The 15,182-nt window shown below is 37.6% G+C and overlaps 1 protein-coding gene and 1 long non-coding RNA gene across 2 annotated transcripts; one reads left to right on the top strand and one right to left on the bottom strand.

The window, feature by feature from the left end:
* Positions 1-2,705: 2,705 nt before the first annotated feature.
* Positions 2,706-4,060, top strand: LOC104612793 (CASP-like protein 2D1). The gene is made up of 3 exons (XM_010280369.3): positions 2,706-3,089; positions 3,171-3,282; positions 3,624-4,060. The coding sequence occupies exons 1-3, from the start codon at positions 2,902-2,904 to the stop codon at positions 3,885-3,887; spliced, it is 564 nt and encodes a 187-aa protein (XP_010278671.1). The 5' UTR covers positions 2,706-2,901; the 3' UTR covers positions 3,888-4,060.
* A 3,634-nt stretch (positions 4,061-7,694) lies between these two features.
* Positions 7,695-10,303, bottom strand: LOC104612792 (uncharacterized). The gene is made up of 3 exons (XR_737850.2): positions 10,161-10,303; positions 9,871-10,062; positions 7,695-8,215 (listed from the first exon to the last, which is right to left on the bottom strand). It is a non-coding gene; the product is annotated as an uncharacterized LOC104612792 (long non-coding RNA).
* Positions 10,304-15,182: the final 4,879 nt, after the last annotated feature.

Raw genomic sequence — 15,182 nt, 5'->3', positions numbered from 1 at the left:
GCTTTATATGGTCTAAAACAATTTCCAAGGGTATGGTTTGATAGATTTAAACTTGCTTTGGAAAGATTTAGCTATGTTCAAGCCAAATCTGATCACACTCTGTTCATTAAGAAGAAATGATTTATGTTGACTCTCCTAACTATGTATGTTGATGACATTGTCGTGATAGGAAGCGATATTGATGAGATTAATCCTCTTAAGCAACTGCTTAATCAAGAATTTGAAATAAATGATCTAGGTGAGCTGAGATATTTCCTTGGGATTGAAGTGGCAGGGTCCAAGCATGATATTTTTGTTTCCTAGAAGAAGTATGTTCTTGATCTCTTGGAAGAGACAGGAAAATTGGGAGTTAAGCTTGTTGATACTCCCATTGAGCAAAATCATAAGATAAATGCAGAGGATGGTGAGCTTCTAGAAGATAAATGTATGCATCAACAACTTGTAGGAAGATTTCTCTACCTATGTCTGATTTGCCCCGACATTTCTTGTGCTACCAGTGTTGTTAGTCAATACATGCACTCTTCCAAGACCTCACACCTCCTTGTTGTTAAGAGGATTTTAGCCTACTTGAAAAGGTGTCCAGGCTGAGGTATACTTTTTAAAAATAATGGCCATATCAAGATTGAAGTATACATTGATGCAGATTGGACAGGTTGTATTGATGATATGATATCTACTTCATGGTATTGTGCCTTTGTTGGAGGAAATTTAGTTTCTCGGAGGAACAAGAAACAAAATGTTATTGCTCGCTCCAGTGCTAAAGCTGAATATAATTCTATGGCTAATGGTGTTGCTAAAATATTATGGCTGAAGTCTCTCCTTACAGAATTGGGAATTGAGTTTGAAAGACCCTTAATGTTGTATTGTGATAAACAGGCGGACATTAACATTGCTCACAACCCAATACAACATGATAGAACCAAACACATTGAAGTTGATAGACATTTCATCCAAGAGAAAGTTGCATTTCAAGAAATATGCCTTCCTTATGTTGCCACTAGTATGCAGTTTGTCGATGTCTTCACCATGGCAGTCAATAAAATTAACTTTGAGACAGATTTAAGCAAGTTGGGAATGATCAATATATTTTTCCAAATTCAGGGGGAGTATAGAGAAAATGGTTGACCAGCTTGTGATCCCCACTTGTTCATATGTTTTCCTTTTATTATAATGCTATTAAAATACTCTTTTAGTTGTTTCTAGTGATAGGGGTATTCCTATCATTGTACCACTACTTATTATAGGCCAATTTTTAATAGCACTTGGGGCAGCAGACCAATTCTGACCAAACCCCTTTCTTCTCTTCTATTCTCTCTTCCTCCTCTCTTCTTCCTTTCTCTTCTCTTCTTTTCATATCTGTTTTCTTCTTTTTTTCTGTACAACTCATTCAGCATAAATAATAAAGATGGAATCATAGAGCCCAAATCTCCACTTTTTCCCTGCATCTCCATCATTTAAGGCTTATCGTAACTATATGGATTTGCCATTCCTCTTTTTATTCTGTTTTTTTTTTTTTTTTTTTTTTTTTTAATTTTTTTGGGCACTTCCATTCAGTCGAATGAATCCACTTGGTGTCTTTTGCAAGTTATATTGTCTCAACAATGAGTGTCCCTCGGCTGGCACACAATAATAAAGGTCCCCCACAATGACAAATCCTCATTAGTACGTAGGGTATAGGTCCTATGTGTCGGACAAAATTCAAATTTTTTTTTGGTCTCATTAGGACAAAATTCAATTATTGGGTCTAACTCAGCAACATGGATTCCTCATTGGCGATGTACAACCATCCATTTGCTGCAGGTCCAATAAAGTTATATGTAAGAATGGTGTTACTTTGTCACCTCTTGAAGGCAGAAGCTTACCAACATACTTTAAATTATATGACATGAATTAAGGTGGTGTTTTGTTTGGCAGGTTCGTTTTGTTTTACACATGGTTTTATAAAAGGAAAACAAACAAAAGTTGTTAGCTAGCTTATATAATTACAATTCTAGAACCTTAAAAGAAGGCTACCTTTCTTGAAAGAAAAAAAAAAAAAATGTTCGATTCCTTTATAAAATTAGCAGAAGTAGCTTTCAAAAACAGAACCAAGGTTTTATCTCAAAAGATGCTGACATGTCATCTATGATGGTCCAAAATCAGAGTCCCAAATGATATCTTGGAGAGAGAGAGAGAGAGAGGCCCGGTTTTTTTTTTCTTTTCTTTTCTTTTTATTTTTCAAAAGTTATCATACCCACCATAGTTAGATCCGAGGTCCTTGAAGTTGAATACAACAGATTCCTAAATTTCCATATGCAACTAAATCCAGGTAAAACTAATTAATACCTCTTGAAGGGGTGTTTGTAAATATGTACATAATTTTGTTTTTCAAAACAAAAACAATTGTCACAATTGCAAAATCTTACATGTTGACGAACACCTCCTAAGTCTTCTAGATGAATTAATTGTTGAAAAACATTTTCACGTCCAAAATGACATATGTAACACAATCTAAGTAAATTAATCAAGTTGTTGAAAAATAATTTAAATATTCACAAATTTTGTTTTATACTAAGTTCAGTTATGGCTTTACAGTAAAATTATAATGTTTAATTAATACTTTAAAAAGTATCATTACTTTTACACAAAAGAAGTTCAGCAATTTCAACTTTCAAGGGGAGTGGCCCAAGTTAATTAAAGAGCAATGCATCTCAGTAAGTACCAAGCAATATTGTAGTAGTAATTCGATTCTGCTCCTCCCTTTCTAGTATTCCTTTTTCACCCCACCAACAACCGCGGAAGATTTAACTTTTTTCTCCTTACCATTTCCACTCACAGACCATCTAATGATTCTAATCCCCCTCTTCTCACAATTACTTCACCTTCTGTAAGAGACAGCAGTGTTTTGCTCGGAATTCAAGGATGAGAAATGTTGGTGAAAACTCACCCACCTCGATGAATCATCAGATGCTCAGCCTGAAAGTGCTAGATCTCTCTCTCAGGATCTTTGCAATACCTCTGAGTGTTGCATCCATTTGGGTGACCGTGACCGACAAGCAGGATAGCAGCAGTTATGGAAACCTGGAGTTCAGCACCCTCATGGGACTCAAGTGAGCTTTCTCCTCTCTCCTACATGTTCTCAGGCTTTTTCCCTTCTTTGTGTCGGGTGAGTTATTTGAATATTTATACAGGTACATGGTTTGCGTCAATGCCATCTCCGCAGGTTATAGTCTTGCTGCTGTTGTTTCCTCATGGCTCAGAGGATTCTTAACCAAAGATTGGTTCTTTCTTTTCTTGGACCAGGTTTCTCATAGAGAGCCTTTAATTCGTTTTCTCCTCGTCTCTATAAATTGTTCATTAATAATTTATATATCCTCACTTACAAGGGATAAGACACATTGGCCGTGCACATACTAGACTATACAGTATTACAGTTCGAGACCATATAGATCACTGAGCTTCAACTCAAGAACAAATAGCTTATTGGATTCTTGAATTTGCTAAATCGATAGCTTAATTAGGGGGTTACATCCTATGGGGCCAATTCGACATGCCAGACTGATGCCCAGATGCACCAGATAACTGCTCGCATATCTACTTTATTTTCAAGTTCCAATTTTTTTTTTTTTTTTTTTTTTGAGCAGGTTGTAGCTTATTTAATGGTTACATCCGTAGCTGCAGTGGCGGAGATACTTTACTTGGCTTACAATGGCGACAGAGATGTGAGTTGGAGTGAAGTCTGTAGCTTTTATGGAAAGTTTTGTAGCAGAGCAAAAGTGGCTTTGGTTCTCCATGCATTGGTCCTCCTGTGCTTCCTTGGCTTAACTCTGATTTCAGCTTACAGAGTTTTCAGCCAGTATCGTCCTCCTTGCGTTCCTTCCAAAGAAGCAGAACTACAGAATGGTTAAAATGGTCATGTTGATGGGCATGTCACTGCTTGGGATTACTTCCTGTTTTTTTGTAAGTGTTCTGAGAGAGAATTATAGAGAGGTGGTTACAGCTTTGATGTTCTCTGTAATAAATTAAATGGAATTTATGAATATATATGGAGAACTTGAAGCTGTAGTTCCTTCATGTCAAACAATTCAGGGAAACCAAATAGGATTACATTGTTAACTTCAAACCATTTACAAAGTTCTAATTCTTTTTTCTATGTCACATTGAGATTAAACTGCTAGGAGTCAAATGCAGTATAATGTGAATATTATATTACCATGAAGATTTACCAAACTCATACAGTGATGGTATATATTAAGGTTCCTTCCATTATTTGGTAATTTTGACAAAGCCCAGAACTTCCACACACAAGCAAATACAATCTTACATGGTCAGAAAAGAGGGTTTTGCCAATCTAACCAATCTGCTGCGCTTGATTTCCTTTCCCAGACTGGCTTCTCTTACAATATGAAGTCAATTTTTTATGATTTTTTTTTTAATGCTCCATCTCCATGAAGGAGCTAAGTTCTTTATAACTTGTAAGGCAGACAATAACAATCTTTCAGTCTCCTTTGATTCATATATGGTATATATTAAGGTTCCTTCCATTATTTGGTAATTTTGACAAAGCCCAGAACTTCCACACACAAGCAAATACAATCTTACATGGTCAGAAAAGAGGGTTTTGCCAATCTAACCAATCTGCTGCGCTTGATTTCCTTTCCCAGACTGGCTTCTCTTACAATATGAAGTCAATTTTTTATGATTTTTTTTTAATGCTCCATCTCCATGAAGGAGTTAATTTCTTTATAACTTGTAAGGCAGACAATAACAATCTTTCAGTCTCCTTTGATTCATATCCTTGTCCAGCCTCTCTCTCTCTCTCCTTAACCAACTTGAACGCCTCCCTTGCAACCTGTGCTTCTCAGCAATGTTTATGGTTGTCTTTTAATATTTTCTTACTTTTCTTCTGAAGTTGTTCAAATTGAAGCTCCAATCAATATTTTCATTTCCACAAGCATTCATCAGGCTTTTGCCAATATTCTTTGAAAAACAATGGGTTTCTGTTCTTCTAAATTAACTGTAATGTGCAGGCACATTTTTCTATCAAATTTCCAATTGCTTACCCATTTTTGTAAAAATGAACTTATTCGATCCATTTAGTCATATGTTGTTCCATCTTCTCTCCGCTTGGGCCGGGCCTAGTACTAGTAAGCGATTGCTGTTAGGATTTAAGGTGCAGCTTTTGAAAAGTACAAACCGTCTTCTCAGGTAATTTAAATGCAGCAATACAAAAATTCGTGGATGCCAAACACCCTCTTAATTGGTCATGGTAAGCTTCACTTCATTCACAGTTGAGCAAGCGTCCCCCCTATTATTTGAGTAATCCCCATCCAAGAGATGACCCACTAATTAAAACAAAACTAACAAATAGTTCAGAGTCAGACAAAGGATTTGGTGAGACATTTTTTCTTAGCAGGCTGGGGAATTGGATCCACCAAGGATGGTGCATATCCATCAAACATTTTTGGACCACAGATGAGATGACTCACCCATGGCTGACCATCTCCTCATTTTTTCTTCACTTCCTTAATTGCTTGTATAAAAGAAAAGAAGACGGATGCCTTTACCTACCAATTGAAACTTTACTTTATGAGTAGAAAAAAAGAAAAGCAATAGACCTTTATGCACTAGACACAGGATCAACCAAAAAATGCCAGTACAACAAGCCAACAACTCTTTTTTTCTTTTTTCTTTTCTAACAAAGGTCTAATCCAATTTTTCTACAATAGAATTGGACTTGAAAAGGTTGGCAAATGCCATATAACTTTCTCCCAATTTTTTCTTTAATATCCTTTTTTTCATTATTTCAGTCCTAATCAAGTTTTATGGGTGAACAATAGGAGTTCAGCTTCAGTCAGGGCAAATCCCATTCGGGCAGTTTTTACTGCCTTGCATTGAGAATATTTCCGTATTTGTATGCTTTATTTCATGGGGAGATTCTTAATACAAGATTACAAAAGGCTGTTAGAATGGTGTGGGCAAAGATTTGTCCTGATAGAAGCCGATCTCAAATGATAGTGGATGAATTATGATACATCATGTCAGTTGTGTATCACATTCACATGGGTGCTGACAGAGGTGTTGGATGTCTCATCATCACTCAATTGGACTTGACAATCTAGATCTCCTACCCACATGACACTACAGCTGTACATTTTCTTTTTATCAATAACACTATAGCTGTACATTGGGAACATCTGGCCATGAATGATAGCATATATATAGGATTGTTGTGGGTAGGAGATCCAAACTCCTTAACTCACATATTGCAATTTTGAGTCTCTTTCGAGATTGGCTTCAGTCAGTGTAAGGCCCGATTGAACAGCCTTTACAGCCTTGCATCGGGAACATCTCCATACTTCTATATTTTATTTCACGAGGAAATCCCAATGCAAAGGCTATAATGGGTGTTTGATCGGGCTTTGCACTGACTGAATCCGGTTTCATCTCTATCATGCCGTCATCCAAGTTCTAACCACTAAAAATGGATTTTAACATACGCATGCATATGGTAGGATTCAACCCACAAATACGAATCTTACAAATATATCATTAAAATAAATTCTCAGAGTTCAATTGACTATAATTAATAAAGTTTTAACACATAAGAAATCCATACTTTAACAACTTGTTCAAGTAAAGTAATACATTGAAATCAATACGAGTCGATGACCAAGCAATTGTGATTTATGCTCCATTTCGAAAGAATGCAAATATAAATATGTTTAATTTGTATTTGCACTGAACATATTTGTATTCTTTTCAATTGAAGCCTTAAATTTGTATGCAAAATAAATACAAACCCATAGATTTTTTGTTTTCTCATCCAAAAAAAGTTATACATTTATAATTCATATTTCATAATGAGAATTAAAAAACAAAGTCACCCATTTTAGATTAAAACTGATGTAGGAACATCTGGCTGACCTGGGGATCGTGACATGTGGTGTCAGCCGAATGTACCTAGACCATTCATTACCAACCATTGTTAATTGTCGCCACCTGTTCCTCTAAGGCAATTCCGATTATAAAAAGGGGCTCCCACATTGAGGTAAACACACACTGAAACTTAAGCTCTAAGTCTCCTTTCTTGCTTGGTTTGACCCCTCATATCCTTCTTCTAATTTGACCGTCGGAGTCTTTGCCCCTAGGATCACTCCCGGGGGCCTCTGACATCTTCTTTCTCTCAACAGATTGGATCTATTGGGTTCGCACGCTAGAAATTACATTGTTGCCCTCGATTCCATATTTGGCAGCAACAGAAACAATTAAAGCCTAGGGAATTTACGGATCTATAATCTTCAACAATTCTACTCATAATACTAGGGCCAGTCATCATATACCATATGTTAGCTCTATAGATTATCGGCAGAATACTCTGGTTTCTAGCTTGAAGAGGAAGAAGAATCAGAGGATTCGGAAACGATGAGAGTCCAAATTGTCTGCAATTCATGGGGAAAACCGACATTTGTCTGAATGGCTTCATCTTCAAGATGAATTTATAATGTTTAAGTGTATTAAATTAGGGCTCGACTATGATATAGAGAAGACATGATATCGAAAAAACTGATATCTTAAATGAGTTAACAATCAGGTGGAATTTATCAAAATTCATGAGCGGATTTTGATTGTTCAAAGCTCTTTTAATACCATGTTTTTTTTTTTTTTTTTGATATTTGGCCTCGATTGATAGTAAGTATTTACATAGATCCATGTAATGAACTATCTCACAATATAACTATATAAAGCCTGCCACATGGATGCCAAATGTAAACATAAGAACTCTATGTACATGAATTCCTTATCCTTTTAATACTTGCAATAAAAAAAAAATTATTGTCAAAAATCATTTTTCCATCCAAACAATGCAAAGTAAGTAACATATCAGAATATTAACAAGAAAGATAGATAGAAAGAAAGAACTGCATTGTCACAAACAGGTTGTAGAATCTGTCTGCATGAGGGAGTTTGTATCTAGCTTCGAAGCGGCCATACAAACGAGAAAATGGCAACAAGTTAGATGAATAATTAATAGTTACAGATGCCATATGTATTTGCAATGTTTGAATAGAAAAAAGGCCCAAATCTAAAATTTGAAGACATATAGGATTCATTATTTGCAATGTTTGAAGTTTGAAGTTAGCCAATATAAATTTATGAGTTTTTTTATTAAAAATATTTTGGGTTGATTAATACAAATTGTTATTTTCAACTTTCAACAGCAATGATCAGTTCCCTACATACAAGTAAAAACCACCAGCATAGATGTTAGAATTTGAGGGTAATAGGATTTTTGAAAAACTACAGGCAGTAGAAAAGAAATAATGGAATGAAAAACAAATGCTCAGGTCCAAAGCACAAGAGACAAGACACGAGATGGTCCAAGACCATGCGTCTTGCCACCATTCAGCCTTCATCAACTGCAACTACATACTTTGTGGCTACAAACCAAGGACACTCCTTTTAATTATATAGTAGAGCCTTTTTTCCCTTGTCTGGTTGAGGCAGAGAGACAATCGAAGAGTTACAAATGATGGTGCCAAATCCTAGCTGAAGTTATTACACGACATGACTAGAGTTATAAATGAACAATGACCTCAACTTATCACCGAGCCAAAGTTTCTCTTGTAACAGAGGCTTGAGATCAGTTCTCGCCTTCACCAGTGCTGTGGGAGTTGTAGGGGTTGGGGATGACTGGATGAGGCTACCCCAATTGTATGACTCCATCTATATAGAGGAGTGTAGAGGCGATTGGGCTCTCACCACAAGTTTCAAATCCTTTAATTTTCTCTATTAAAATCTATGATTATTTTTTTCAAACAAAATCATTCTTATATCTCCCTCTCACTTTTCAATAGTCAATATTTGTAATATCTCCCCTCCCCCCATTAAATCCCTCATTTCCTCTTATATATCTTTAAACCTTTTTGAGTTTTGACCCTCCCTAATAAATTTGGATGGGTTGGATGGGATTATGTGCCAACCTGAGACCAACCCTAAACATGAACCTTAGCCTAGAATCAAACCAATATCAAAATTCAAATTTATCAATTCAAACCTAATCAAATTTCTCTTCAACCTCATACATTTGCATGGGTTTACTTGCTAATTTAACAAAAAGAAAAGAAAACATCACTGTATCACTTGTCATTCATGTTTTGTAGGGGTGAAGTGAAATTGAGACATCACACATCACAGAGACTCTAAAGTTCTGCAGGTTTGATCCTGTGACTCCATATTCGCAGGGATGCCGAGTGGCCATCCCAACTCAAGCCAGGTACGGGACGGGTAAAGTTGGGTTGGGTTGAAGATATTGGGTAGGGTTAGAGTTGGAAAATGTGACCCTGATATAGAGGTTGATAGGGTTAGACCACCCAAATTATTATATATTAATAATTCTATTTATTTATTTATATATTGTGTATATATCTCTCAATGTTAGATGGGGAGTTTACCCTATTTCGTCTCTCCACAAAATTCGCGGCTCATTAAACCGGACATCTGGATGTTTGGACCTGCCCGGCCCCGGAGTACCCCACGAGATGCTCACAATATGGTTGAACCCGCGGCTACTGAGCTTGGATTTCTCAGTCCAGATTGCCCAATCAGGTTATAAAACCTCGCCCAGCCCATCACAACAATGTGTCCAATAAATTGGTGCTGTACTTTTTTAAGTTTGGTATGAGTTCTTCGGTAAGCAGATAGATTAAGAAATAAGAATCTAGATTATAGACTAAAATGGGATAAAGGAAAGATACACTTACACTCGTTTAATTGTGATCATGTTCAGATATTTCTTTATTCAGAGTTTCAGACAACGATAAATAATGCCAAGAAATTAAGTCGAGACAGGAAATGAAAAGAACATAAAAAAGGAACGGTTGCAACTACCTCGACATATCTGTTTGATTTACAGACCAGAGCTACGTGATATTGGCACGGCTCAATCAAAGAGCAGAGCTTGAAGCACATAAGCACTGCTTTCTAATTGAACCGGACCAATATCTCGTTAAACTGTTCAATCAATCCACGCCTCACACTCCATTTGGGTTTGACCCATTCTTCTTAATCGTATTACTTGATCTGGTCCATTAAACAATCCATTAGTAGAGTGATACAACACTGGCCTTAACTAAAGAGAGGAAAATGTTAAAAGAAAAAGACAGATCGAACAGACATACCTTCTACCATGCAGAAATGAGTCTGGGAGGAAGAAGAAGAAGAACAAGGGGATGTAAGGGAGAGGAGGGATGCCGCTTGAGAATGTCTTAAATGAACAAGATGTGGCTGTTTGGGTGGTGTTGAAGATACTGGCATTGAATTCCTCACCGACCCAACAAGAAAGGAGGTTAGGAATATTTATTCCAATGAAAAGCTCATAGATGCACTTAAATCCAGAGCTTTTAATATGTATTTATGAGGTTGAGAAGGGGATGTTGACACAGTTCTATTCTCATTTAATTTTCAAAAAAAAAAAAAAGGCAATGTTTCGTGTAACCAAAATTCAAATTGTTCATGGTAACTATTATGGAGCTTGACAGATTATTCATCCCTGTAACAGCAATTGTAAGATATAGAACACTGTAATATTTCTTAATTCATATTCTTTTTTTTTTCTTGTCTACAATAAAACAAATTAAAAAGCTACATGAATATGTCATTGGATTTGGGAGTTAAATTGGGCAAATTAAGTCTGAAGTGTAGGTTCATCAAAGACAACATATCTTACTGGGCAGCTATGTTGGGGTCTAGGGCCTGAAGATGGGTTCAGCACAGCTTCACACAACAATCCTGGCAGGGTTTCAAAACCATTCTCAAAGCTCTGAGATAGTTGATGGGGCTTGGGACACATCATAGCTGCAACGGGTCTTTATCTATCATGATCATCTTTTGAACATTTTCATTGCAGAAGGACAATATTGCACGGCTACATCCGGGGCCTTAGATTGCTGATATCAAATGGTTTATCTTCGGCTATCCCATATTCTGACTATTCTTGAAGGCATTAGAGGAATCAACATAAACATTGACCGGAAAGATCAACATCCCACAGAGAATATTAGACACCTCCTTTCCTTTTTTTGAAAATATTTTGTTAGCATATGTTAATAAAGTTGATGTCTCTGTAGCTCATGTAATGGTTAGAAACAGAAGTTTCAAGTTCCAACCATCTAGACTCCTAAATCCTAATTAACTGAGGTTTCATGCTTGCATTGTTTGCATGAAAGATCTTTTTTCTTACTTTTTCGCACATGAATAAAAGACTACTTCTATGTATAATAAAGTCAGGATTCTTGTTAGTCACAGTTTAGGGCTTATCTGAAATATACAGGCGTTGTTGTGAATCATTTTCTAGCTTAAAACCTGGGACCTGAGAGCACTACATTTACATGCCAACTTGCCAAGTAGCGAAAACAATGTATATCATTTTCATCATACAATTTAGAGGCAGGGGTGCCCACGGTTCAGCTACGGAATCATGGGTCTATTTTCTAAACTGAACCGGTATCAATTGGTTAATTAGTTGCTTGGTTTGATTAATCGTCGATTTGATTCATCAGTTTTTTTATATTTATTATATATATTATAAATAAATAAACAATATATTATATATTACAAATATATATAATAAAAAATATATGAAGAATATATATAACATATATAAATATACATATAATATATATAATATATATATATATATATATATGTATACCAATCCATTTGGCTAACCAGAATTTTTGGTTAAGTCTCGTCAGTTCAGTTTGATTTTTTTTTGTTTTTCAATTTTTGATGATCACCCCTATTTAGAGGTGCAAGTGAGGCTGTGCTGAGATTAATCTCAAACCAGGCTCAACCCTAAGAATTGGGTTATAAGTCTCGAGCCTGGACATAACCCATGGTCAAGCTCAATCTATCTAATTTAGACCTAGCCTGCATTGAAATTTGATGCACTTAGATTGGGTTTGAGCCTGGTAAGGGTTTAGGTTGGTCAATGAACCCAAATTAGAACTTGACATAAATTTATATGTGTATGTATGCATGTTTGTAATCAGGCTGGTTTGGCCTACTTAAAGGTTAGACCATGGTTCAGCCAAAATAAAAAATAAAAATACCCGAAATTTTGGACCCAGGCCCATTCCAAGTACTAAATATTCAAGTTCAACATGTGTAAAATCGTGACTGGGTCAGTCCTATCTCGGGTTAAGCCCCCCCCCCAAGTTGCACCCCTAATACAATTAACCGCTTTTTTTTTTTTTGGTGCTTGTGTGCCAACTGAAACAAATATTCACCAGGTTTTCTTCTTTTTTTAGTTTGTTAATTTATAAATCATTCTCTTTTTATTATGACAAATTGGGATATCTTCTGCCTTTTGACTTGGCATATATTCCATTTCTCAATAATACAATCTACATAAAACAATACATTTAAATATTTAAGGAATAACTCGACAAAAATGTGGAAGCCTATTGACATGCTAGTGAAGAGCAAGAGAATTGAGCCACACCTCGCCAATCTAAAGAAAGTATTTAGCACCCTTAGGAAATATCAGATGAAGCTAAACCCAGTGAAGTGTCCTTTGGCGTCGGTTCAGGCAAAATCCTGGGTTTCATGGATGTAGAGGGGAACTGAATTGAACCCAGAGAAGATTCAGGCCATCCTGGACATGCAGTCCCCACGGGCGTACAAAGAAGTGCAGTGTCTCACTGGACAGCCACATTGAGTAGATTTATGTCAAAGTCTGCGAACCGTTGCATGCCCTTCTTCAAGGCATTGAAAAGGGCGAAAGACTTCCAGTGGACGGAGGAGTGCGAACAGTCCTTCCAGGAGTTGAAGCGCTACTTGAGCTCGCCACCCCTACTATGAAGCTGAACCCAAGAAACCGGCTCCTGCTCTACCTATCTACCAACGATGAAGTGGTCAGTACGATCCTACTCAAGGAGGAATGCCATACCTAGAGGCCAATCTACTACACCAACAAGGTCCTCACTGACATTGAGACACGATACCCAAACCTCGAAAAGGTTGCCCTAGCACTAATCACCTCCACAAGGAAACTCAGGTTATACTTCCAAGCACATAGAATCCAAGTGCTCACCGACCAACAACTCAAGCAAGTGCTGCATAAGCCGGAGATGTCAGAACGGTTGATCAAGTGGAGTGTGGAGCTAAGCGAATTTGACATCGACTACATGCCTCAGCCTGCCATCAAAGCCTAGGCCCTAGCCAACTTCTTGGTCAAATGCACATTCTCAACTCAAGATCTAGCCGAAGTCCCACCAATCTAAACCTTGCATATAGACAAATCGTCCGGCAAGGAAGCAGCGCTAGCTTCACACTCCTCAACTCAGACAGTACTGTCCTCAAGCACGCTCTGAGGTTCGAGTTCAAGGCATCAAACAATGAAGCAGAATATGAGGCCCTAATAGTTGGGCTTCGGCTCACACTAGACATCGGAGCAAGTTATGTGGAAGCCTTCAGTGATTCCCAGTTGGTGGTCAACTAGTTCACTGGTCAGTTCAAAACACGAGAGCCCACCATGGCAAGCTATCTACAGAAAGTGTAGAAGCTCTCCAGACAACTCGAGCACTTCACCATACAATAGATCCACAAAGCCAAGAACATACCGACCTCAGCACTAGGGTTAGGATGGACACCTTAGGGGAACCCAACATCTCTTAAGCAACCTTAATGGTCTTCCCCGTCCAGCAGGAGCCATTGTGGACGGATTCGATTGTACAATACCTCCAAAACGGCACCCTTCTTGAGGACCAAACTGAAGCAAAAAAGGTTCACCCACAGGTTGGCCCGGTATTGTCTCATCTAGGACCAACTCTATCACTAGTCACATACTCTCCCCTACCTGAGGTGTCTTCCCCTAGCCGAAGCCGATTATGTCCTCAGGGAGATACACGAGGGCATTTACAGAGACCACCTCGGCGCATGGACCTTGGGATACAAGTAGACCTGTTCATGGGCCGGGCCGGGCTGGGCTCGGGCCGAGCTTTTAGTGTTTATTAACAGAAAAATAATAGGCCCGAGCCCGAGCCCGGCCCTGATAAAAAGCCTGAAGCCCGAAGCCCGAGCCCGAAGCCCGACCTAATAAAAGAAAATCAAAATTTTCCCTATTCAAATAGACATTATCTATTTTAATTCAGATGTTTTTTTCCCCTATTTAAATGAACAATGGGCCTACAAGTGAATCAACAACCTTCTCAAATCAAAAAAATTATTCAAATGGACATCACATAGGGCTTTTACTTAGGTTTAACTATAGGTCGGGCCGGGTTTACTTAGGTTTAACTATTGGTCGGGCCGGGCCGGGCTATTTTGGCAAAGCCCGAGCCCGGCTCGAATTTTATGCGGGTCAGGCTTTTTGGCCCGAGGTTAAGATTGTGGGCCAAAAAGCCTGTTCAAGCCCGTCCGGGGGTCGGGCTGGGCCGGGCCGGCCCGTGGGGCCACCCGGCCCATGAACAGGTCTAGATACAAGGCACTCCGATAGTGCTACTTCTGACCCACCATGAAGTAAGATGCAACTCAGCTTGTCTAAAGATAAGATCGTTGTCAAAGACATTCGAATCTCCACCATCAGCTAGTAGCCCCTCTCACGACATCCCAAGTCCATGGCCCTTCACCCAATTGGGGATGGACATCCTCAGAGTGTTCCCAACCGCGGCCAAACAGAAGAAGTTTCTCCTTGTTGCGGTGGATTATTTTAGTAAGTGGGTCGAGGCTGAACCCCTAACATGCATTACCAAGCAGAACACCCAAGGCATCCTATGGAGGAACATTATCTGCCGCTTTGACATCCTTCGGGTCCTCATCATCGACAACGGCTCCTAGTTCACTAATCGAAAGTTTGAAGCATTTTGTGCCGATCTCAATAGAATTGTACATAATTATTGAAAATATATTTATCACAAAAAATAAAAAATAATTATTGAAATATAATACATATTAACTATAGTATATAAATATATAATAAATATAAATTATGTTTTAAAATTATTAATAAACATTAATTTTTCGAAAGTTATTTTCTAGAACTATTAATTGGTGTAAATGAGTTAGTTATTTACAATATTATTTACTTATTGAAATAATATCATTATTTAAATTTTAAAATATTAATTACTTGTTGAATTTAAAAATCCAAAAAATTATAGTACTATTAATACATAATTTTGTTATTTTAACTATTTAAA

The sequence above is a fragment of the Nelumbo nucifera genome, chromosome 1 (genome assembly GCF_055504915.1).
Source record: "Nelumbo nucifera cultivar China Antique chromosome 1, China Antique-T2T, whole genome shotgun sequence".
Classification (NCBI taxonomy): Eukaryota; Viridiplantae; Streptophyta; class Magnoliopsida; order Proteales; family Nelumbonaceae; genus Nelumbo; species Nelumbo nucifera.
This window is presented reverse-complemented; position numbering and strand designations above follow the sequence as displayed.

Excerpts from the sequence above, each read along its gene's own strand:
- LOC104612793 (XM_010280369.3), top strand. The coding sequence starts at position 2,902 with ATGAGAAATGTTGGTGAAAACTCACCCACCTCGATGAATCATCAGATG. Across the intron at positions 3,090-3,170 it reads AGCACCCTCATGGGACTCAA|GTACATGGTTTGCGTCAATG; the intron begins GTGAGCTTTCTC and ends ATATTTATACAG. Across the intron at positions 3,283-3,623 it reads TCTTTCTTTTCTTGGACCAG|GTTGTAGCTTATTTAATGGT; the intron begins GTTTCTCATAGA and ends TTTTTTGAGCAG.